Source organism: Protopterus annectens, chromosome 15.part0, assembly GCF_019279795.1.
Source record: "Protopterus annectens isolate FY-2018-M chromosome 15.part0, PAN1.0, whole genome shotgun sequence".
Taxonomy (NCBI): Eukaryota; Metazoa; Chordata; order Ceratodontiformes; family Protopteridae; genus Protopterus; species Protopterus annectens.
In genome coordinates, this window is record NC_056749.1 from 66,856,154 (window position 1) to 66,883,610 (window position 27,457).

At 39.8% G+C, this 27,457-nt stretch overlaps 1 protein-coding gene across 2 annotated transcripts in view; it reads right to left on the bottom strand.

Moving 5' to 3' along the window:
• Positions 1-27,457, bottom strand: part of F8 (coagulation factor VIII) — a 2,728,596-nt gene that overhangs the window by 1,621,958 nt on the left and 1,079,181 nt on the right. For both annotated transcript variants that reach the window (XM_044057714.1, XM_044057713.1), the window contains one exon: positions 2,484-2,634. In XM_044057714.1, the coding sequence (XP_043913649.1) occupies positions 2,484-2,634 (151 nt within the window). The remainder of the gene's footprint in view (positions 1-2,483; positions 2,635-27,457) is intronic.

Genomic DNA, 27,457 nt, shown 5'->3' on the forward strand with positions numbered 1-27,457 from the left:
CTACATGACTCACCTCATCACAAAAGGTTTCTCATCCAGAAAAAAAGAGGTCATTGTTCCCCTCTACTCATCACTCATTAGACCCATTATAGAGTACAATGCCCCTTTTGGTATGTTCCTCAGAAGACATCTACAACAACTGGAAAGGCCACAGAAATACCTCACAAAGAGGATTACTGGCCTCAAACAGATGCCCTATGCAGACTGTCTCAAAAAACTCCAGCTTTACTCCATCGCATATCGCCTACTCAGAGGTGATCTCTGCCTAACATACAAAGCTATGTCAAACCCAGAGCTGTTGGACATGCTCCAGTTAAAGAAATCCCAATCCCTCTGAGCTACATGCTCTAGGGACCTAAACCTTGTCACCACAATAAACAGAACATGCCAGAGGGATAGATTCCTGTCTCAGAGACTTCCCATACTCTGGAATAAACTACCTATCTATATCAAACAAAGCTCCTCATTAGCACTCTTCAAGAAAAATCTTGATGACTGGATGGGAATTAGGAAATTTACCCTGGGGATCACTTCTGTGGCTCTGCTCGACAGGGGCATAGGAAAATAATTTTCTTGGGTGGCGAAAGCCAGGGTACATTTTTGGCTAGGCTTATATAGGCCCTAGGGCCAATAGCCTAGTACTTACCTATGAACCTATGAACCTCCCTCTATTTTAAGCCAACACCTCTGCAGGAGCCTCCCTCTGTTCTAAGCCAACACCTCTGCAGGAGCCTCCCTCTATTCAAATTTCATAGCTAAAAAGTGGAACACTTTGCCCACTAATATAACTGCAATCTCCTCCTTAACCCAATTCAAATAATCCCTAAAATAACACTTACAAGCCAACTGGATATATAACTGCAACTGTCCAAGCTAGACTAAAATGGGTTCTGTCCCAGCTGGACTTTTCCAGTAAAAAAAACGTTTAATAAAAAATAAAAAATAAATACGTGTCTTGAACTTAAATCCTTCTCTAGTAATTTTAAAGGCATCCGGTCATACCCATCATTTCATGCTCAGCTTAAAGATCATCTCAAGTTTGAGTCAATTTGCAAATGCTTTCCCTCTGGATACATCATCTAACCCCCCACTCTCCCCTTTATCAGTCAGGCACCTTCATCTTCATCACATTAATTTCCTGCACTAATATGTAACATCTCTTTCACATCATCTATTTGTATATAATTAATTTCTGTGTGCCCTTTCATTACTTTTGCTACCTTTTACACTTTATACTTTTCCTCTTTACTCTTCCCACCTTATACTAACCCTCTTTATATTCTTCCTCTTTACACTAACTCTCCCTTCCTGTTGGCCCCTTTACTGGGTACTTTATTATTACCCATCAAAAGCTAGGTCTCCTTTACCGAACAAAAAAATTCCTCACCGCAGAATCTAGACTAACACTAGGCAATGCCTACCTCCTTCCCAACCTCCTCTATAGCTCACAAATCTTTACTAACCTCCAGTCTACTTTAATCTCCAAACTAGAATCCACTTATAGCAAAGTGGCCAGATTTGCTGCCAGTTTGCCATCCAAAACTCATCATGTCTGGCTCTCAAGTCACTTAACTGGCTTGAGTATCCCAACCACCTCAAACTTACCCAAATCCTCATAATCCACTCCATTATCAATAAACCCTCCTCCTGTCCAAGTATTTCCTCATTAGTCTCACTATATACCTGCCCAACCCATCAGGAGCTCTGATCAATGCCTACTACATATTCACAAACCTAACAGACCTGCAGGACAGAATTTATACAGCTACTCTCCTGCCACCCTATGGACCAAGCTTTCCTTGACCCTAAGAAGCATATGTCAGACTTACAAATTTAAGAACTCACTCAAACAATACTTAATCCACCTCATGATATGCCCCTGTAATCTCCCCCCATGAACCAAATCCTAAGCAGAGCTAGTAGAAGGGGTTCTATGGTCTCTCTTCTCCTCTATGTCATACTATCTTTATGTTTCTTGGTTTTTCTTCTTTTTTTTTAATGTGTCATTGTATTGTTTGACAGACATATATCTCTACCTTTGTTAAATAACTGAACCAAGATGTGATTTACCTATGTTTGTATATACTTATAAAGCAATGTAATTGTGTATGTATTTGGAGCCTTTCTCCTTGGGTCTCCACTGAAAACGGGCCATTGGCTCACTTGGACCAATCTGGTTAACAAATATCAAATAAATAAATAAATAAATGTATTCCCATTGTTAATTCATTGCAGTCTTCATGCAGCATTTTGTTTGTATTCGCAATACTTCTTGTTAATTTGTCTGCTATTATTTATGTTTGTCAGGACTGAGACAGAAATAAGTCCATTTGGATCGGTGCTCTGCCCTGATTACTACATCGAATAAATAAATAAATAAGTTAACATAGCAGCATTATTTGCATTATAAAGAAGCATTTCAATGGAATAAATGTCAATTCTAAATAACGGTTATTCGTTAATTATGGCATTCAAAACCTCACCATGCATGATATTTGATCTGTAGAAATCTGGGTCCAGCTGATTCACAGATGAAGGCTGCTTGCAGTACTTTTGAATATTCTCATTCAAGTACCAGCTCATGTTCTCATCAAATGCAGAAAAAAGTAGAAACCTTTTCTTGTCGGATTTCATCTATTTAAAAAATACAACGGTACTAATGTCAAGGGTAAAGTCACATGGCTTTCTTTACACAGAAACTATAACACTGTCTGCATAAAGCCATTTAGTCATACAGTCACATGTGAGTTGTAGCTTATTTATATTTTCTCAATTTAAATGAGAAAAATGAAGCATTAAAGTTTATAACTTTGTGATCCTTACGCAGACACTGAAGAAATCCTACCTCTGTATCCTAATCTCACCAAAAACTTGGCATACTATACCGTAATCACAAATTTTTTTCTAACTCCTCTACGCCCACCCTAGCCTCACCTCTCCTCCTACCCAGTCTACTACATGCAGCGCCAGTCCTCACTAACCTTCAGTGTTCTCTTCACAACAAACTAGAACAAACCTACAATAAACTAGAACAAACCTACAGTAAACTAGAACAAACCTACAATAAACTAGAACAAACCTACAATAAACTACAACAAACCTACAATAAAATAGCTAAATGTGCTGCAAACCTCTCCTATACATCCCATCACTGCCTCACCCTTACATACCTACAATGGACAGAATTCACAAATCAACTTCTCCTTCTACAACTGGCTATGATCCACTCAATTCTTTACATCCTGCTCCTCTATCTCTAATATTGTACCACAATATAACCCTCAACGACAACTCCGCTCATCAGATAAACATCTGCTGGACATATACAAACCATCTAAAAACATTGGGAAGTCATTGTGTAATTTCTCATTGGCTCACTCCTGGAACTCCCTCCCTTATACTATAAGAAGTATCCCCAATAAATCACAATTCAAACTAGCACTCAAGCATCTAGCTCCAACCTGAATTCCTAAAACTTATGCCTTTTACATACCATCTTTTTCCCCATTTTCTCTCATTACCCCTCTTCTGTGGAAAAACGTCCACAGTTCCCTATAAGTGTAAATAACTCCTTTGCTTTTCTCCTAACTGCCCCTCCATCCTGTAGCTAATGTACATTATTCCATTATTTTACAAAAACCTGTACATAACAATTTTAATTGCATTATCTGCTGTTGTATAAACTCTATCTGAGATGTAATTTCTTTTTTATATGACTGTATTTACTTTGTCTATGACTGACTCTAATTTGTAATTGGAGCTTTTCTCCTCGAGTCTCCACTGAAAATGGGCCTTTGGCTCAGTTGGAGCAACCTGGTTAACAAATGACAATAAATAAAAATATAGTAAAAAAAACCCAAACTGCAAGGAAATCCACAAAACTAATGTAAAACACAGAAATCCCAAAGTGTAGCAGAAGGCAAAAAATCTCTAGCAGAATTTAAAAATAAAACCAGCAGATTTATTTTAAAAAGTGAGCGCTTTCACAGTGTTCAACACTGCTTCATCAGACATAAAATTCAAAAAATAAAGACAATATATATAGCTGCATAAAATTCACTAAAACTAATCAGACTTCCCAAAAAGCCCTCCAAAAGTAGAAGAGCAGTTAATTAAATATACAACTCATCACAGTTAGAGATACAGAAAAAAGCAGTAATACATCATCTTAGCTACCTAGATTTCTGGATTTTGGAGGACTTTTTGGGAAGTCTGATTGGTTGTAGGCAGACAGCTGCAGAGGCAGCGTGATCACATGGACAATGACACAATATGTATGTTTTATAAAAGAATTAAACCAAGCAGTTGAAGTAGTAAGTGTTCATGCCATAAAGAAACAGTAACCCATTACACAATATGAAATATAAACTATGCTCGAGACGATTGTTATTTTATTTATTTATATATTGATATTTGATTACTGGGATAGTCTGACTGGGTAGGAGCCCATTTTCAGGGGACGCTCAGGAGAAAAGCTCCAAAGTTTTACAAAACATTTTAAGTACAACAACTTTACAGTCTTTGGAAATAATACAAAAAACAAAGAGAGTTTAAATAATTATACCAAATTAGACATAATTTGAAAACAATTTTAAGAATATACACAGATTATATAGCAATGACTTTAATACTTAAGACAAATTTTAGCCAGTTCATAGAGAAATTATTGGTAAGTTATTATAATACAAACAGCAATTGCAATATATAGTATGAGAACAGCAGGCTTATGGTACATTTAGAAAGAAAACCATGGGAGAGACATTAATAGAAGTAAGGAACTCAGTGAAGAAGGAAAAGTAAGGAGATGTAAAGTACACATTTAGGGATATAGTTTATCCTGATGTTGAGCATAAACAGAGCCAGCTTTTGGCTAAGAAGCTTTTCAAAATGGTTTTGAAGGATGGCAGAGAGGGTATTGACCTGATGGACGGAGCTAAGGAGTTCCAGGCCTTAGCTTCATGGTACAAGTACAGACAATGCCCAGCAGATTGGATAGGTTTGAGTACAGACAGGAGTGTGGTGAGTGGGTTGTAATGACTAACTAGGAACATAATTATGCAGAATGTTATTTAGTTCATAAGTTGGTCATGTTGTTGCTACAGTACCCCATTTAATTCATGAAATGACAACAGGGGAATATTTGCTCACTTTACAGATTTGTGGAAGCACTGGGAAAAAGGCAGTGCTTTTGATAGACTACCTACCAGTACAGCGTAGGAAGCGCGCTTACAGATGTAACTCTGCCTAATGTGGAAAAAAGGGTGCAGGAACAACCATCAGATACATTCGTTAAGCTGTATAAATCCAACAAAGATCTAGGCATAGTGTTAGAAAGACCTAAATGTTAAACAAGTTAAAAAAATGTCTGAAGATACAAAAAGAAAAAGAACCTTTACCAATTAAAGAGATTGTTCACCATTAACCTATAACAAAGCAGCTTCTAAGAACAATGCCAATAAAAGAAAAACATTTCCAATGCCAAATATTTCACTAGTGTAGTTAAAGGGGAAGAAACAGTACCTTGGTAGAAATCTAACTTCATTTCTATCACTGCAAGCTCAGAAAAATATGGGAAGACTAGACAACAAATATCTATAAGCATAGAAAATAAAGCAATACTGACATTAAAATGTGTTCTGAGGTGTCATAGAGAAGACAACATAAATTAGATGATTGGTATTCATGGGTTCATAGTTTAGTAATAAACTGCCCTTGTGAGCCATTTTAAGCCTAGCCAGTTATCCCTTAAATTTTAAAACTGCACAATGTGAAGATGACACTTTGAACTAAACAATGAAATATGTAGAACACCGGTCATTGTTGCATGAGCACTTCAGAAACTTAATAATTGGTTCAGCAGATACTCAAATACTAGAGGACACTTAGGGATGTAGGAATTAACCTTCTACTTTAGAATATTTTGTATGTCATCATGTCTGCTTGTTTTCTCTCTCTCATATCTTACAGAACTTCTCCTGTTCAGCTTCATCACCCTCTCCATCAGCATAGCTCTCTATTTTTATTAGAATACCAAAATCTCTTTCTGTAGTCCTTCTCTCTGACATTTAATATGTAAATAGATTAGCATGCTCATCACAAATGTACTTTTAAATCAATAATATTTATTAATAATACCTATACAGCTGTCTCTGCCGTACTGAGTTATTCAGCTTATTTCTGTACTAAAAGTTTAAGCTGACAATTATATGTATCCATATAATAATAATAATAGTAATAATAATAATAATAATAATAATAATAATAATAATAATGTAAATTATAACGAAATGTCTGCTGTCTCAGCTGGATATACGTGTTTTGTGATAACTGAAGTTTTTGCTTGTCCAGCCTTATCCGCATATCTTGTTTTGTTTCTAATTTAAACACTTTCTGAATACCAGATTAACAAAGGAATGCTGTACAGGGCATAACAAAGAAATGATGTACAGGGCATAACAAAGGAATGATGTACAGGGCATAACAAAGGAATGATGTACAGGGCATAACAAAGGAATGCTGTACAGGGCATAACAAATGAATGATGTACAGGGCATAACAAAGGAATGATGTACAGGGCATAACAAAGAAATGATGTACAGGGCATAACAAAGGAATGCTGTACAGGCCATAACAAAGGAATGCTGTACAGGGCATAACAAAGGAATGCTGTACAGGGAATAACAAAGGAATGCTGTACAGGGCATAACAAAGGAATGATGTACAGGGCATAACAAAGAAATGCTGTACAGGGCATAACAAAGGAATGATGTACAGGGCATAACAAAGGAATGATGTAGAGGGCATAACAAAGAAATGATGTACAGGGCATAACAAAGGAATGATGTACAGGGCATAACAAAGGAATTATGTACAGGGCATAACAAAGGAATAATGCACACGGAATAACAAAGGAATGCTGTACAGGGCATACCAAAGGAATGATGTGCAGGGCATAACAAAGGAATGATGTACAGGGCATAACAAAGGAATGATGCACATGGCATAACAAAGGAATGATGTACACAGCATAACAAAGGAATGATGTACAGGGCATAACAAAGGAATGATGTACTGGGCATAACAAAGGAATGATGTGCAGGGCATAACAAAGGAATGATGTACAGGGCATAACAAAGGAATGATGCACAGGGCATAACAAAGGAATGATGTACAGGGCATAACAAAGGAATGATGTACAGGGCATAACAAAGGAATGATGTACAGGGCATAACAAAGGAATGATGTACTGGGCATAACAAAGAAATGATGTGCAGGGCATAACAAAGGAATGATGTACAGGGCATAACAAAGGAATGATGTACAGGGCATAACAAAGGAATGATGTACAGGGCATAACAAAGGAATGCTGTACAGGGCATAACAAAGGAATGATGTACAGGGCATAACAAAGGAATGCTGTACAGGGCATAACAAAGGAATGATGTACAGGGCATAACAAAGAAATGATGTACAGGGCATAACAAATAAATGATGTACAGGCCATAACAAAGGAATGCTGTACAGGCCATAACAAAGGAATGCTGTACAGGGCATAACAAAGGAATGCTGTACAGGGCATAACAAAGGAATGCTGTACAGGGCATAACAAAGGAATGATGTACAGGGCATAACAAAGGAATGATGTAGAGGGCATAACAAAGAAATGATGTACAGGGCATAACAAAGGAATGATGTACAGGGCATAACAAAGGAATGATGTACAGGGCATAACAAAGGAATAATGCACACGGAATAACAAAGGAATGCTGTACAGGGCATAACAAAAGAATGATGTGCAGGGCATAACAAAGGAATGATGTACAGGGCATAACAAAGGAATGATGCACAGGGCATAACAAAGGAATGATGTACAGGGCATAACAAAGGAATGCTGTACAGGGCATAACAAAGGAATGCTGTACAGGGCATAACAAAGGAATGATGTACAGGGCATAACAAAGGAATGATGTAGAGGGCATAACAAAGAAATGATGTACAGGGCATAACAAAGGAATGTTGTACAGGGCATAACAAAGGAATGATGTACAGGGCATAACAAAGGAATGCTGTACAGGGCATAACAAAGGAATGATGTACAGGGCATAACAAAGAAATGATGTACAGGGCATAACAAAGAAATGATGTACAGGGCATAACAAAGGAATGCTGTACAGGGCATAACAAAGGAATGCTGTACAGGGCATAACAAAGGAATGCTGTACAGGGCATAACAAAGGAATGATGTACAGGGCATAACAAAGGAATGATGTAGAGGGCATAACAAAGAAATGATGTACAGGGCATAACAAAGGAATGATGTACAGGGCATAACAAAGGAATGATGTACAGGGCATAACAAAGGAATAATGCACATGGAATAACAAAGGAATGCTGTACAGGGCATAACAAAGGAATGATGTGCAGGGCATAACAAAGGAATGATGTACAGGGCATAACAAAGGAATGATGCACAGGGCATAACAAAGGAATGATGTACAGGGCATAACAAAGGAATGATGTACAGGGCATAACAAAGGAATGCTGTACAGCGCATAACAAAGGAATGCTGTACAGGGCATTACAAAGGAATGATGTACAGGGCATAACAAAGGAATGATGTAGAGGGCATAACAAAGAAATGATGTACAGGGCATAACAAATGAATGATGTACAGGGCATAACAAAGGAATGATGTACAGGGCATAACAAAGGAATAATGCACACGGAATAACAAAGGAATGCTGTACAGGGCATAACAAAGGAATGATGTGCAGGGCATAACAAAGGAATGATGTACAGGGCATAACAACGGAATGATGCACAGGGCATAACAAAGGAATGATGTACACAGCATAACAAAGGAATGATGTACAGGGCATAACAAAGGAATGATGTACTGGGCATAACAAAGGAATGACGTGCAGGGCATAACAAAGGAATGATGTACAGGGCATAACAAAGGAATGATGCACAGGGCATAACAAAGGAATGATGTACAGGGCATAACAAAGGAATGATGTACAGGGCATAACAAAGGAATGATGTACTGGGCATAACAAAGAAATGATGTACAGGGCATAACAAAGGAATGATGTACAGGGCATAACAAAGGAATGATGTACAGGGCATAACAAAGGAATGATGTACAGGGCATAACAAAGAAATGATGTACAGGGCATAACAAAGGAATGCTGTACAGGCCATAACAAAGGAATGCTGTACAGGGCATAACAAAGGAATGATGTACAGGGCATAACAAAGGAATGATGTACAGGGCATAACAAAGGAATGATGTACTGGGCATAACAAAGAAATGATGTACAGGGCATAACAAAGGAATGATGTACAGGGCATAACAAAGGAATGATGTACAGGGCATAACAAAGGAATGATGTACAGGGCATAACAAAGGAATGATGTACTGGGCATAACAAAGGAATGATGTGCAGGGCATAACAAAGGAATGATGTACAGGGCATAACAAAGGAATGATGCACAGGGCATAACAAAGGAATGATGTACAGGGCATAACAAAGGAATGATGTACAGGGCATAACAAAGGAATGATGTACAGGGCATAACAAAGGAATGATGTACTGGGCATAACAAAGAAATGATGTACAGGGCATAACAAAGGAATGATGTACAGGGCATAACAAAGGAATGATGTACAGGGCATAACAAAGGAATGATGTACAGGGCATAACAAAGAAATGATGTACAGGGCATAACAAAGGAATGATGTACAGGGCATAACAAAGGAATGCTGTACAGGGCATAACAAATGGATGATGTACAGGTCATAACAAAGGAATACTTTCAAACATGAATAACAGACGGGTGAAAAAGTGATGGCAGCATCCCCATGGTGTTAGTCCCAAATTCTAACAAAACAACCACTGTCTGCTTGGATTTTAGAAGGCAAACTAATAATTCAGACTTTGATAGTTGCCCAAATCCAAGAACTGAGAATCTGTTAAAAAATTGGAGAAGAAGAAATTCTTTACTGCATTAAATGGGCTGCAGCCATTCAAATTTAAAGTGCAGCAGCAATCTGGCTCAAGCTACTACAGTAAAGGTGGTCCGTCAATATTGGTCACCTAATGAGAATGAAACCAAGGATTTCAAGCTACTGGTAAACTCTATGCAAAGTGTGGCAAATCTTGACAGATAATATGACAAAGTAAAATATAAGTGACCTGAAAGATTGTAAATACTATTACTATGAACATGAATAGCATGCACAGAGAAATGCTTGTTAATTGATGTGCTATCACTTTAGATGGAAATGTTTCTTGAAGAACAGAGGGGTTCTTTTGTTGTAAGAGAAGAGTAGCTATTATTTTAAGCGAGAAGGTGCCTTTATTTTAAACTGGAATGTTGCTTTAAGAGCACAGAGAACCTTTCTGCATTAGCTAGAACAGGTTTGCTTAATGAAACAATTAATGCTGTATGATTGGAGGGCTGCAGTAAGCCCATTCAGAGTGTCATGATAGTTCTAGAGGGGACACAGCAGATTGAATGATTACACAGAACAATAAGGAAGGTTCTTGATGTGATCTTTTTAATCCATTTATGAAGTATTTATAACAAATTCTCTGAAGTGTATGCATGGATAGCAGTACATTCTCCAAGCATCTTATTTGCCACAGAAACCTGGCTATGCTAGGAAACAAAAAATGAAGAAATTGCCCCTCCAGGCTATAACATCACATTAAACAGAGCCAAAAAAGGCTGTCAGTGACACACTAGATATCTTCCTTTTTGCACACACCCTGCCAACTTTCTCTTACTAAGCATGCTGAAACTAAACTTTCAAACAAATCACATTGATGAGTATATCCAAAATCCTAGGTAACAATGGTAAATCACTAAAAAATATTCTCTGCTGGTTCACCTCAAAAATCCTTCATGAAACCATAATATTGAGTGATGTTTATAAAAAACAATAGTAGTCATATGTACAAATTCACCAAACTTATAATGACACCAGCTAGAGATAACAAAGCCATAGCTGGAGGCATATTCATATTTGGATTTATAATACATTTAATATATTTTACCGTTAATGGAAAACAACAACCTATTATTAAAATTCAAGACTAGACAGGCTCAGCTCCAGCTAGTAAAAGAATCGCCTGACAATGGTACATCCTGAGTGAAAAGATACAAAGTCTGGTTTATGCATTCAGATGTGTTAATCTTCATTAATTTGTTACAGACATGCTATTATGTAACTTACAATGTACATTGAATTAAATTAGAAAAAAATAAGATATTATCATTAATATTGAATGAAAGGTCAAGCTCCTGGTGAACAAAGAGTGCAGTCTGAAAAGAGCTGTTAAGCAACAAGAAATTTAAATGCAATGATTAAATGGTAGGTGTTCAGAAAAAGCAAGCTTTGGCTGTTTGTGTGTCTTCAAATTCAGCCCAGTGTCCCTCCTTTACTGAACCCAAATTACCTGTTTATTCTTTTCTTTGCAGTGAGAGCAAGGCTCACTGACCAGGGTGAGAGCTCTTTAGCCCATTTGATGATAATATGACCTTATCAGTACATTCATTCCCCACAGAGGGTCTGGTGTTAGGGGGTGGGCAAGTCTGATGACCCCACAGAGTGCCCCTCACCTATACTTACTCCTGCAGGTACTAGGGAGTGGACTAACCTCCTGATCCTGTAGACTCTTCTAACTCTGTCCTCCAGTGGTAGCCTTTTCATTACAACACTGACTGAGTATTCAAACATCTGCAGCATAGGTATGTTAGGCATACAGTTTCAGGGAATACACCTACATTCCTGTTAGTGTTACCAATGTAAACTGAATCCCTCCCTCCCATCTCCCAATATGGATGAGCCCAGTTCCACCACTCACTCCTATCCACTCTTATCTGGGCCATCACCACCCACTCAATCGCATCCACTCTCAGCTGGGCCAGCATCAACCACTCACTCACATCCACTTTCACCTGGGCCAGCATCAACCACTCACTCATATCCACTTTCACCTTGCCAACATTAACCACTCAAACCCATCCACTCTCACCTGGGCCAACATCAACCGCTCACTCACATCCACTCTCACCTGGGCAAACATCAACTACTCGCTCACATCTACCCTCACCTGAGTCAACATCACTCACTCACATCCATTCTTACCAGGGCCAACATAAGACATTCATTCAAATCCACTCTCACATGGGACAACATCAGACACTCACTCACATCCACTGCCACCTGGGCTAGCATCAGCCACTCACTCACATCCACTCTCACCTGGGCCAACATCAATCATTCACTCACATCCACTCTCACCTGGGCCAACATCAACTACTCACTCACATCCACCCTCACCTGGGTCAACATCACTCACTCACATTCATTCTTTCCAGGGCCAACATAACACATTCACTCACATCCACTCTCACCTGGGACAACAGCAACCACTCACTCACATCCACTGCCACCTGGGCTAGCATCAGCCACTCACTCACATCCACTGTCACCTGGGCCAACATCAACCACTCAGATGAATCCACTCTCACCTGGACCAGCATCAATCACTCACTCACATCCACTCTTACCTGAGCCAGTATCAACTGCTCATTCACATCCACTCTCAACTGGGACAACATCAACCACTCACTCACATCCACTTTCAGCTGGGCCAGCATCAATTGCTCAGTCATATCCACTCGCACCTTGCCAATATTAACCACACACTCCCATTCACTCTCATCTGGGCCAACATCAACCACTCACTCACATCCACTCTCACCTGCGCCAACTTCAACTACTCACTCACATCCACTTTCACCTGGGCCAACATTGACTGTTCACTCATATCCACTATCACATGGACCAACATCAAGCACACACTCCCATTCACTTTCACCTCAGCCAGCATCAGTCACTCACTCACATCCACTCTCACCTGGGCCAACATCAACCGCTCACTCACATCCACTCTCACGTGGGCCAACATCAACCACTGACTCCCATCCACTCTCACCTGATCCAGCATCAGTCACTCACTCACATCCATTCTTACCTGGGCTAGCATTAGCCATTCCCACCCATTCACTCTCACCGGGTCACCATCAGGTGTTCACTGCCATTCACTCTCACCTGGGCCTATTCAGTACCTGTTCTGTGCATTAAATATAGGTCATATGGGGTGCAGTGAAAACACAAGTACGTTCTAAAGGTGATATACCTGAATATAACCAACACTGTACTACTAAGATAATACTACCAAATTACCTTACACTATTCAAAAAAAAAAGCTTACCTCTGAACAAGAATCCCTCTTCAACTCCACTTGAGTATCACTTTGCAGCACCCACTGGACCCCCTCAAAGGATGTTTGCTTAAGTGGTACCTGGGTGAAAGTGGTATGAGCTATTTCTGAGCAGTATTCATCTACTCAACCAGGAAGGGTGTTTTCATCTCTCAATTCTTCATAAGTTACCTCTAATCAATTGATCCCTTACTTCATCCTGGTGAGGGCCTCATCCCATTGCCCTAAGGGTCTGACTTTATTTCCCTAGGATAGGGCTATGGAGAGGCAATAACTGACACTAATTTTCTTCTTGTTTGAAAGTACATGGTGGCATAGTGGTTACCAAAAGCTTGTAAAACAAAAGATAAAGCCATAAATTATGTACCTACTCATGACTTTGTTCAGCAGTACTCATATTTATGGAGACATTATAAGATGATGTTTTTAAGAGTATGGATTAAAAAGTAGACTGTTATGGCATAAAAGGATATGTGGGAAGAGACTAAACAAAAGATAATACAAAAACTGAAACCAGAAGCTCTTGTTTATGGATATGGATATTAAGATGCCAGAAGTGATAATGTTTATAATCCTATAGTTTTGAATACAGGTCAGACATATTTTTTTTAACAAGTGGAGAAGATGAAAATAGATAGGGGTGTGTGGCTTGGATGGCAGGCTGAAAGCAGCAGAATTCTTGAGCTCTGCAGTCTTCATTTTTCCTGACAGGACTTTTTATTCAATTTCCCCAACAACAACCTGAAATTATTATAACTAGATTCTGTAAGTCATAAGCTACAAGTTGGTGTAATGTTTCAACAAAAATCTTCATATTTTCCTGTCAAACTCTCCAGAAGAGGGGACACTGAAATTACATTCATAAAGGAAGATGAGAAACTCCAAGTTCTCCCAGCAATAAAATCAAATGAAGAAAGAAATACAGGTAATCCTTACCACAGTTCAAGACCTAGTGGTGAAAATAAACTAAACTTAAAAGTGGACAAATTAAAGGAAGACACCACCAAATAGCCTTAATGAATGATGTCCTTAAACAACAAACTGCCCAGATTGCTACACTTGAGGATTCTGTAACCGATATAGACTAGAAATTAACAGAAAAAGGGCTGCCTGGGCCCTTGCTCCATTTTTGTCCCTCTAATGAAGTCATTAAAAAAGGAAAGAATCAAAACACAGCTCATATTCCTAACAAGAATAAGACTATCCCTACCACAGAGAAAGAACATTTCTGACACTCTTGACGAAGCATCCACGTTTGTTCAAAAAAAAAAAAGAACTTTCTAAATCAACCTGTACCCATGGATTCTTCAATGAATTTAAAAAGACAAGGTTCAAAAATGAAGGGATAACTAAAGAAAAAAAAGAAACCTAGGGACAAAGTAATATAATTAATTTCACATTTCCTGTAAGAGTTTATTTTCTCCCCTTTAAACAATGTGGAATCACACACAGAACATAATGCAACATTTTCCTTTCCTGTTATCTTACTCACAATAATGCTAATTTTTCAAAAACACACATTACTCAAACAATTTTAATAGATCTAAAATTTTATGCAGCTGCAATCTACTATTTTATACTGTAACCTTTTCATGTGCACAGCATTAGTAAAATAGTACAGAATCACTCATACATTCCATTTATTTATACATATTTCATATATTTCATATCTATTTCTTCTTGTGTGTGCCTGTCTTTAGTCTTAGTCCCAGTGGTATAGTACTTAAGCACTAGAAATGAGAGAAATGCTTAATATGTGACAATTCAACTCCCAAAAATATTAAAACATGTCTTTATTACGATGTGTGCCCTTATTAAATTCTTTATTACAAAGAATTGGAATGTCATGTCACCAATTACATGGGAAAATTTTAGCAATCTTGCTATCAAATATATCTCATCTCACAAATTAATTTATTCAAAAACAAAAAACAAACGCTATTACCAAAAATATTGGGGTTACTTACTAGATATAATTCTTGACAAATAAAATTTGTCTACAAATTGTCATGAAAAGCTAACCTTTAAATAAGAAATGAATGTAGTATAACCAGTCTTTCTTGCATCTTCTCCTTTCTCTTAGTATATGTGTAACTAGATATTTTCCCAAAACATACAAATAAATGGTTAAATTTCTATTTTTACTTTATATATAGACTATCCCCATTCTAACTATCCCTTATGAGACCAAATGAACATAAGAATTCTCATACTTTACTTGACGATGTAGTGACTTCTTGTGTATATATGTATATATATATATATATATATATATATATATATATATATATATATATATATATAATTTTCTCGGAACGAGATTGAGTCTGTTTTCTTTAGATAGGTATTTGTATTGTTTATTTGTGTTTTTGAGTTATCGTATTGTTGTTATTATTTGAAAAAAAAGAAAACTGAAATGAAGAGATTTTGGAAAAAAAAGAAAGCGCTGACATTTTATTTTTACATACACATTTGCTGTGCTTAACCGAACTTCTGTAATATGCTCCTATTAGCTAGTAACACTAATACTTTGGTATTGTTGGTATTTTGTACTCTATTTTCATTTTTTCCACCATTTATGCTTAAAAATGGCGTTTTACACTACTTGTGGCTTGTTTTAACATCAGCGAGCATTTTTATGCTTAAACAGCTTTATCCTATTATAAAACTCCCACCTACTTACTTTTTTTGATGGCTCTGACAGCGTTTCTGGCAAGCTTGAGCTTCTAACAGCTTTAATTAGCTCCCATACTTGTGAGGAACAATCTGCAATGTCTTCCATTTGAACCTGTTGCTCCTCACTGAACTCCAACAGCCAATTGGATTCAAGAATGATTGTTTGAACCATTTTTGTTTATTTAACAATTTTTTTTTACTAAATAGTCTTGTAAGTATATGTTTTATTATAAATAATGATTTATTTAATGTAAACTGTATTCATACTTACAGAAGAAATGCATATAACGTGTTTCTGATAGTGACAGTTTTGAATGCATTTTACTTCTCTGCTTTAATAACACAATATACCTGCATTTGTTCATAGTAAAAATAAGTTTAATTCATCTCATTTAGTCTCTTTTGATAAAGAATTTCAGTATGCTGTGTAAAAGTTAATATATTTTAGTTAATGTATATACAGTATAGTAAACTGATTCTTCCTCTGCATGTGTTTTTACTGTAGGGTCATAGATTCATAGGTAAGTACTAGGATAGCTACCCAAGGGCATCTATAAGCCAAGCCAGAATGTGTTGGCTTTCGCCACCCCCTTGGATTAGTTCCCTGTGCCTTGGTCCAGCAGAGCCATTAGTTCCCTGTGCCTCTGTCCAGTAGAGCCACTGCAGTGATCCCCGGGCTAAATTTTCTGTTTCCCATCCACTTGTCAAGGTTTCTCTTGAAGACTGTTAGTGAGGGGCTCTGTCTCTGGGACAGGAATCTATCCCTCCAGCACGTCCTGTTTATCATTGTGGTGAGGTTCAGATCCCAAGAGCGTGTGGCTCTCTGGGATTTGTTTCTTTTAGGTGGAGCATGTCCATCAATTCTGGGTTGGACATGGCCTTGTATGTCAGGCAGAGATCACCTCTGAGTAAGCGGTATGGAACCAAGTACAGCTGGAGTTTCTTCAGTCGGGCTGCATAGGGCATCTGTTTGAGGCCAGTAATCCTCTTGGTGAGGTACTTCTGTGGTCTTTCCAGCTGTTGCAGGTGTCTTGTAAGCTACCTCCCAAATGGGGCATTGTACTATATGATGGGTCTGATGAGTGATGAGTAGAGGGCACAATAACCTCTTTTGTTCTAGATGTGAACCCTTTTGTGATTAGGTGGGCCACATAGATGGATTTTCTAACCACCTTGGCAATATGATTATCAAAGGAGAGATTACTTTCTACTTGGGTCTCCAGATCCCTTATTACATTTTCTGTATTTAGGGGACTACCACGTATGTGGTAGTTTGCGGGTACTTTCTTTTTTCCAAAGGGGATGACTATGCACTTTTTGGCATTTAGCTTGTGGCCATGATTTTGACACCAGGTATCTGTCTCAGTGTGACCCTTATGGAGGATGTCTGTATCAGCCGAAGAGTCAGTTATGGCCCTCAGTTTGCGGTCATCTGGGAACTTGGTTAGCCATAGTCCTCCTGTGCTTGCCTGTACCTCTGAGAAGTATATACTGAACAGGAGGGGTCACAGGACTGAGCCCTAGGGGACGGCACTTGTAACTGGTTTACAGTCAGACCTAGAGCCTGCAACTCTCACCATGTGGGTTCTATCCATGAGCCAATTGGCACCCCATCTCATGACATAGGGGTTTATGTTCAGGCTGGTGAGCTTGTCTATAATACCAGAATGGGGAATGGTGTCAAAAGCTTTTGCGAGGTCTAGGTAGGTGGACCTCCTTTCCCTCGTCTAAAGCCTTGGTAACTGTCTCAAAGAAGTCCACCAGGTTTAGGAGGCATGATCTGCCCTTAACAAAGCCAAACTGGGTAGGGTCAAATGTTTGGAGGTTCCCAATGTCTCTGTTAATGAGTTCCATAATGATGCGCTCCATAGCCTTGCAGACCAAGCTAGTCAGGCTTATAGGGCGATAGTTCCTGGGGTCCGTTGTGGCTCCACCTTTGTGGAGCGGGACAACTGTTGCTGTGTGCCACTCTATGGGTACATAGCCTGTAGAGAGGCTGAGTTTGAGCAGTGTGTTTAGGTGACACCGTCCAGTCCCATTGAAGCTGTGTTTTTGGCTTTGGATAGGGCTGTTTTAACCTCTGTGTCAGTGATTGCCAGGGCTCTACATTCTTCTGGTAGGGTTATGGGTGAAGTTTGCACTAAATCTGTCTGCCAGAATGTTGGCAATATCAGTCGGTTCAGTATATTTTGTACCATTCTTCACTTAGAGCAGATCTGAGAGTTTCCACTTAGGTTTTTGACATAGCTAAAGAACGCTTTGTGGTTATCTTTGAGTCCTTGGCAATTTTTCTTTTGATGCTAGCCTTGGATGATTTTATGAGGGAACATAGTTTCTTGCTGATATTGATCAGGGATGTTTTTCCTTCTTGGGATTTTACTCTTTTCTGTACTAGTTTCCTCCTTCTATTGTATAGCTTGTTTATGACACAGGTCCACCAGACTGGTTTCCTTTTCTTGGAGGAGTGAGTCTTGGTTTTGGTTGGGATAGCATGATCCATGCATTCTTGCAGGTGCTCATAGAGTGCCTTTGTAAGGGATTCAGCAGCTTGGACAGCGTTGTCCTTTAGCATGGGGGCTGTGAACCTTTCTGCCTCGGTCTTAAGTAACTTGAAGTTTGCAAAGTTTTTCACAGTGGTTTCCTTGATTGGGGGTGTGGGCGGAATGTGGATATCCAGAGTGATCAGTCTATGGTCCGATCTAACCAGCGAGGGGTTGAACTCTGGTGTGGAACACTGGTCACCCATGTTGGTGATGACCAGGTCCAATATGTTGTCACCTCTGGTGGGGGTGTTGACTAGTTGATCCGGGGCATTCAAGTTTATAAATTCTAGGAAGCGTTGGGCAAGGCAGTTAGTACTTGAGTAGTTCTCCCAGTTAATGTTTGGGTAACTGAAATCACCCAATATTAGGGCATTTGGTAGGACTTTCATATTTTCCAGTGTCTCCAGAAACGTGGAATGGGGATCCTGGGTCATGGTGGGTGATCTGTAGCAAGCTACAATTTGAATTGCAGTTTTTCCCATTGTTACTTGCACATGGATGATCTCTGAGACATCATGTTGTGCCACTAACCTGGAGGTGTGGGTATCCTTGATGAATATGGATACAACCCCCCTTTTGTGTTTCGGTCCGGGTTCTGTGGCTGAAAAGTATGGTATGGTATGAGTTATAGCCTGGTAGTGCTGGGGTGCTCTCTGGAGCCTTAAACCAGGTTTCTGTTACTGCACAGATATTGATGATCTCCATACTGAGGAGTGCCTCGAGTGCATGCATTTTGAGGTTTAGACTTCTGGGGTTGAGTAGCATTTTTGGTTACTTGTCCTATTTACAGTGGTGGGTTTGGCTTCTGAGCCTTGCCTAAAAAAGGCACTATGGGGGCGGCAAAAGCCTTGGCCAGTATTCAAAAGCCTAAGGGTGACAGGTGCAAGCCATCTCTTGCGAAGCAACGTGGCTTGTCGAGCATGTCATCCCAGGTGGACAGATACTGGATCCCCTTTGAATGACACCAAAAACTTAGCCAGTTGTTGAAATTGATCATTTTTTCTTAATACTGTGGCATCATTCTTGGTGATGGCAGGATGCTGCTCAGGGTCAGGGTCATACCGGCCTGGGTTATGTGATCAGAGAGCTCTTCCATGTCTCTTTTCATGTAGTCCAGGAAGGTACATCTCAGGTCATTCATACCAACATGGACAATGACAAAGTCATATTTGTACTTGTTCTTGAGTGACCTAAGTGCTTGTGTTATGTGGCCAATCCTGGCGCCCAACAGGCCGCTAACTGTAAACTTCTCCTTGTCCAGCCTAGTTAGTGGGACATCAGTGTGCCTGACTTTAGAGTCGCCTATTACTAGTGTGTTGGGTATGTTATTTTGCCTTAAGGGCTGTGATTGCATGGCACACTGGTTTTGTGAAGTATGTGTTTCATGGTTTGTGATGGGGTGTGGAGGTTGCTTGGATATCTGCTTTGGAGGTCTCTGTTGCTTTTGCAGATTTTTATTTAGAGCCTCTGAGTATGTTTTCATGTATTTATATGTGTTATTTGCCAGTGTTGGTTTAATAGATCTATGTGAGACTGGTGGTATGTTGCAAGTATTTCCCTTCTCCTCTTGCCTGTCAGCTCCAGTCTTGGGTTGAAAGAGCTTTGCCTCCAGTTTGGCTGTATAATTGCATCTCTCACATATATTAGTGTTTGGTGGTAGGAGGAGAGGGTTGTCTGTGTACATGAGGCAGTTGTAACATTGCCTCAAAATGCCCAGATTCACCAGTTGGACTGGAGAGTACACCTGAAACTGCCCTTTGGATATGCGTGAATAGGTAAAGTGAGCTGTTTTACTGATTGGCTGGTAGGGACGAATAGAGAGCCTTGTCCTTCTGGACAGTTTAGGGGGGGGTCTAGTGCTATGGTTAATTAGTGCTTGCTATGAGTTTTGAGCAAGTGCAGGGCTGTGAAAAGAATGGTTTGAGTGCTTAAGTTGAAAGTTTGTCTAGTTCCAAGGGAAAAATTAAAGAGTAGACTTCGTGGAGCCAGGAATAGTTTAACCCTAGCTAATCGGTGCTGCCCAGAGCGCAAAACCACACAAATGCAGTTTTTATAGCAGGGAAATGAAAGAGATAGACATTAGCCCAAAATTGCCAATAAACTACTAATTTCTGGGCTGAAACCACTCCTCCAGGGACAGATAGGCTGCTCAAAGCTCCCCTCTCTCACAGGTGAACAGAGAAACTTCCTTCTATCCAAGTAAGCTATGGGCAAACACAGAAACTTGTAACACAGCCCTGAATTTAGGAATAACCTGAAAACTGGACTATGCTAGTTCAGAAAGGCAGGAAACAAGTTTTTTTGTTGTTTTTTTTTTTGTTTTTTTCAGAAAATAAAGCAGATACAATCTAAAAAACACTTTAAATGCACAGAAATGGCTATCACACTTTAGTGTATAGCCTACAACAGTGAAACAGATTGTTTAAATACAAAATGACTTAGTTCAAGTGCAGGCAGCAAATAAGTACAATATGTAGCAGAAACAATCTTTTTAAAATCACAGAAATGCTGACAAATGGATGTTTTAGGTGGAATTAGTTAAAGACAGCAAGAAATATGCAGAAAAATGATACTTAATCACTCCAAAGTCTCTCTCTTGTCTCTCTGCTGCTGTAGAACTCTACAGGACACCTGGCAGGCACTTGCTGAGCTGAATACAAGTGCAAAAAAATGCTCAAACGTGGTTTTTATAAAAGGGAAATGAAAGAGATAGAAATTAGCCCAAAATGGCCAATAAACTACTAACTTGTGGACTACAGCAAACAAGGCACACACATTTCAGAAAGAAACAGTTCAAATAAGCAGGCACAGTAAGCCTTTAATCAGAAATTCCCAGCTCAGAAGGGCAGAATCCAGCCTCTCCTCCCACAAGAGTACAGACCACAAACCTTCTTAATGTAAAATAACTGGCTTAGAGCCCAAGTGCTTAAACCAGAACTTTAGAATAACAGACACTGAGCCTTCAATCATCAATTCCCAACATAGATGGATGTAAGCTACCTGTCCTGCAACAACAGTGCAGACCACAAACTTTCTTAATATAAAACAACTGGTCTGAAGCACAAGTGCTTAAACCAGAACTAATACACTTTTAGAATAACAGACACTGAGCCTTCAATCAACAGTTCCCAACTTAGAAGGATGTAAGCTACCTGTCCTGCCAGAACAGTACAGACCACAAACATTCCTTATGTAAAACAACTGGTCTGAAGCCCAAGTGCTTAAACCAAAAGGCTTAGAATGATAGCTACACTTTAATCAGGTTACTATCAAGCAGTAATAAATACAACTGAATACTTTTAAGAAAGCCTGGATTAGTGCTTAACCTATACAAACAAAGCTAATTCAGCAGGCCTGGATCTGGTCTATGCTACAGCAAACAAGGCGCACCGAGTTCAGTAAGAAACAGTTCAAATAGGCAGGCACTATAAGCCTTTAACCAGAAATTCCCAGCTCAGAAGGGCAGAGTCCATCCTCTCCTCCCACAAGAGTGCAGACCACAAAGCTTCTTAATGTAAAATAACTGGCCTGAAGCCCAAGTGCTTAAACCAGAACTAATATACTTTTAGAATAACAGACACTGAGCCTTCAGTCAGCAGTTCCCAACTTAGAAGGATGTAAGCTACCTGTCCTGCCAGAACAGTACAGACCACAAACCTTCCTAATGTAAAACAACTGGTCTGAAGCCCAAGTGCTTAAATCAAAAGGCTTAGAATGATAGCTACACTTTAATCAGGTTGCTACCAAGCAGTAATAAATACAACTGAATACTTTTAAGAAGGCCTGGATTAGTGCTTAAGTTATACAAACAAAGCTAATTCAGCAGGCCTGGATCTGGTCTATGCTACAGCAAACAAGGCGCACCAATTTCAGTAAGAAACAGTTCAAATAGGCAGGCACTATAAGCCTTTAACCAGAAATTCCCAGCTCAGAAGGGCAGAGTCCATCCTCTCCTCCCACAAGAGTGCAGACCACAAAGCTTCTTAATGTAAAATAACTGGCCTGAAGCCCAAGTGCTTAAACCAGAACTAATACACTTTTAGAATAACAGACACTGAGCCTTCAATCAGCAGTTCCCAACTTAGAAGGATGTAAGCTACCTGTCCTGCCACAACAGTGCAGACCACAAACCTTCTTAATGTAAAACAACTGGTCTGAAGCCCAAGTGCTTTAACCAAAAGACTTAGAATAACAGTTACAATTTAATCAGACTACTACCAAGCAGTAATAAATGCAGCAGAATAAACACAGTTGAGTACTTTTAAGAAGAGGCAAAAGCAAAATATGGTAATAAAGTAGTAAGAAACACAAAAACAGTAAAAGTAGATAAAGTGCAAATTTGTTTTTTTTCTTTTCTTTTCTTTTTTTTTTAATATAACAGTAGAAAATGAGCAGACTGATTTAATCAAATTACCCAATTAACCAGTAAAAAACCTTAGAGCTGAGCCCTGTTCCAGCAGTCTTCAATCAGACAACTTCAGGGCATAAGTGGGTATGCCTACTCAAATGTTCTCTCTTTATTAGGCAGGATGAGCCACTGACACTAGACTAGGATAGAGCTGGGATAGAGCTGAACAGATGGGAATGGTAGGAGTGTCTGAAATCAAAATATGATCTCACTGTACTCGGTTGAGTGAGCAAATGAGATGGGCCCAGGAGGAGTGTTCAAACACAAATTTACAGGAAGGGCAGTCAATTCCAAAGCCACCAAGATTAATACCAGAACAAGAACAGGGAGGGTGGATGGGAAAATTAACTGCAGACAGAGAGCTCACAATTTTCAGTGAAACAAATAAATAAGCAGATAAATGCAGTACTATTTTTAACACAATATTCAAGAGTTAAGACAGGCACTGGGTGGCAGTGAAGAGTTACCGAATATCTGGGAACTACATCAGAGCTAGTAAGAGAAATGGCTAGAAAGGTGCTTGGTGTGACATCTGGAAAGAGGAGGGAGGACAAGGAGACCTGGTGGCGGAATGAAGACATACAGGAGAGTATACAGAGAAATAGGTTGGCGAAGAAGAAGTGGGATTGTCAGAGAGATGAAGAAAGTAGACAAGAGTATAAGGAGATGAGGTGCATGGCAAAGAGAGAGGTGGCAAAGGCTAAGGATAAGGCATATGATGAGTTGTATAAAAGGTTGGACACTAAAGAGGAAGAAAAGGACCTGTACCGACTGGCTAGACAGAGGGACCGAGCTAGTAAAGATGTGCAGCAGGTAAGGGTGATAAAGGATAATGAGGGAAACATACTCACAAGCAAGGAGAGTGTGTTGAGCAGATGAAAAGAGTACTTTGAGGGGCTGATGGATGAAGAGAATGAGAGGGAAAGAAGTTTGGATTATGTGCGGATAGTGAATCATGAAGTGCAGTGGATTAGCAAGGAGGAAGTAAGGATAGCTATGAAGAGGATGAAGAACAGAAAGGCTGTTGGTCCAGATGACATACTTGTGGAAGCATGGAGGTGTTTAGGTGAAATGGCAGTGGAGTTTTTAACTAGATTGTTTAATGAAATCTTGGAAAGTGAGAGGATGCCTGAGGAATGGAGAAAAAGTGTTTTGGTATCAATTTTTAAGAATAAGGGTGATGTGCAGAGCTGTTGTAACTACAGAGAGATTAAACTTGATCAGTCACAGCATGAAGTTATGGGAAAGAGTAGTGGAAGCTAGGTTAAGAAGGGAGGTGATGATTAGTGATCAGCAGTATGGTGTCATGCCAGGAATGAGAACTACAGATGCGATGTTTGCTTTGAGAGTGTTGGTGGAGAAGTACAGAGAATGTCAGAAGGAGTTGCATTGTGTCTTTGTGGATTTAGAGAAAGCATATGATAGGGTGCCTAGAGAGGAGTTGTGGTACTGTATGAGGAAGTCGGGAGTGTCAGAGAAGTATGTAAGAGTAGTACAGGATATGTACTAGGGTAGTGTGATAGCGGTGAGGTCTGCAGTGGGAGTGATGGTTCCATTTAAGGTGGAGGTGGGGTTACATCAAGGATCAGCTTTGAGCCCTTTCTTATTTGTAATGGTGATGGACAGGTTGACAGACGAGATCAGAGAGGAGTCCCCGTGGACTATGATGTTTGCAGATGACATTATGAACTGTAGTGAGAGTAGGGATCAGGTGGAGGAGACCCTGGAGAGGTGGAGATATGCTCTAGAGAGAAGAGGAATGAAGGTCAGCAGCACTAAGAGAGAATATATATGTCTGAATGAGAGGGAGGATAGAGGAATGGTGAGGATGCAGGGAGTAGAGGTGGCGAAGGTGGATGAGTTTAAATACTTGGGATCAACAGTTCAGAGTAATGGTGAGTGTAGAAGAGAGGTGAAGAAGAGAGTACAGGCAGGATGGAGTGAGTGGAGAAGAGTGTCAGGAGTGATTTGTGATGGACAAGTACCAGTAAGAGTGAAGGGAAGGTCTGAGAGAGGGTAGTGAGATGAGCTATGTTATATGGGTTGGAGACAGTGGCATTGACAAAAAGGCAGGAGTCAGAGCTTGAAGTGGCAGAGTTGAAGATGTTAAGATTTGCACTGGATGTGATGAGGATAGACAGTTTTTGGTATAAGTATATTAGCGGGTCAGCCCAGGTTGGAAGGTTTGGAGATAAAGCCAGAGAGGCAAGATTACGTTGGTTTGGAGATATGCTGAGGAGGGATGCAGAGTATATTTGGAAAAAGATGCTAACGATGGAGCTGCCAGGTAACAGGAAAAGAGGAAGGCCTAAGATAAGGTTTATGGATGTGGTGAGAGAGGATATGCAGGTGGTTGGTGTGACAGAGTAAGATGCAGAGGACAGGAAGAAATGGAAACAGATGATCTGCTGTCGCGACCCCTGATGGGAGCAGCCGAAAGAAGAAGATTCAATGAAACAATAAAACAAAAAATAAAATGGTGTACTATCTTATAACACTGCAAGTTTGTACTTATCTCAGCTTGTAATAAAGTTGATGTAGGTATGTAAATGCTAACCAAACAGCTGAAGTATGCAGCTATTCAGCAGAAATAATTTTAGAGATAAGGGACTAAGACTTTAAGGCACAGAGAAACCCTCTAGGCTAAGACTTCTACACAGAATATCAACGAAGTGAGAAGAATAAATCCACTAACTGCAGATAGAGAGAGTGCTCACAATTTTCAGTGAAAAATAAATAAGCAAATAAATGCAGTACTCTTTTTAACACAATATTCAATGGAACAATAAAACAGGAAAAATAAAATGCAGTACTATCTTATAACACTGAAAGTTTGTACATCTCTCAGCTTGTAATAAAGTTGATGTAGGTATGTAAAAGCTAACGAAGCAGCTCAAGTATGCAGCTATTCAGCAGAAATATTTTCGTAGATAAGTGACTAACCCCGGGATTCATGAAGCTCGGCGCAAGGTCGGCATTAGGCTTGCGCCGACCGTGCAGTATGCAGATGGTGCAGTAGCGCCATATGCATATTAATGAAGGTGCGCTGCTGCCACATCCACGTGCATAGGAAACAAGCATGAGTGCATGAGGAGTGTCAAAGTGCCGCACGGAGGCATGGAAATCTCGGCTGTTGACATGCAACCTAAAATGCTGAATATTACAGTCTGCCTGCAATAGTAATCATGCCTGTCAGTGTCCATGGATACTGAAACGTATGCAAAGCATGCAAGACAGTTCTTGGGAACACAAAATTAAGAAGCAAACACAAATGCACGTTAGCGAATATCGATTCTCCATCCCTTGAACAAATGACATTTAAAACCGTGTGCCCGTATTCTAATGCAGTGTTGATAGTTATACCAAGTGGAAGTGAAACACATCATGTTAGCACGCCGCCAATAGCTAAGTCTAGCCCAATGGTCAGGGTTACCACCTGTCCCACATCGTGAGGGACAGTACACATCTGGGCAGTTGTGTCCATACCAAAACCATTATAAATGTAAAATATCCTGCGACCGTATGACATAATTATGTCCCACATCGCATGTAATAGTCACATACAATAGTTATTACCATATGTAACATACCTATATATTACAAGAAATAGAATAAGCAAGTAAATGAAACAGAAGAAGCATATAAACTACTACAACAATAAGCTAACATGTAGGCATAAAACAAAAGTACTATCCATTGTACTGACCGTGGGTATGTGTTGTCCTGTAGAATCTGATTTGTGCCCGGAATATATCCCATCCTGGCCATATGAAAAGGTGGCAACCCTACCAATGGTCAGAGCATTCAGCCAAAATCTGCCCATTTGCAGTCCAAGCTGTTCTTGTCAGGATGTGTCAAAGATGAACGGGTATTACCCGGGTGTACCTACCATGTCATGAAAGATAAGTATTTGTGTGTACCTATGTGCGTGATGTACAACATGTGGAAGGTGAAAAATGCTAGGGTAGTCTCACAACCGTACAGGTACCAGAGATATGTAGTGTATGCAATGTGTTCCCTTGACCGTGCCATGGGCCATCAACCAGAGAAGGGATGGATGGAGTGTGTGGAATATGGGTGTGGGGGGACGGGTAATGTAATAATCTGAAAAAGGGAGACTGCGTTGGATGCACAATAGGTGAACTGGAGGTGTATGAGGGAGCAGTGGGTGAATCAGAAAGAAACACAAAGAACAAACATACACATCCACAATACAACCTGACAGGCCATAATGTAGAACACAATCACACAAACATATAAATATTAAAATGTGCGATACACATGTACAGAAACGTCACCAGTGCATACCCACATAATGGTCTGGATGGAACTGAGCCATCCAAATGCAACAAACCTGGATGCATAATTGAATACCCATCATCGCCTCTACAGCACACAACCCCCCCATTCCTGAACGTCTACCAAATACAGCCATACTCGGGCTACTAGCTTGGCACAGCCATATCTGCACATAGTGACCACTACTCATATCTAGTAGGCAGTGTCATCCTATGCAGTGTCAGGATTGCAGA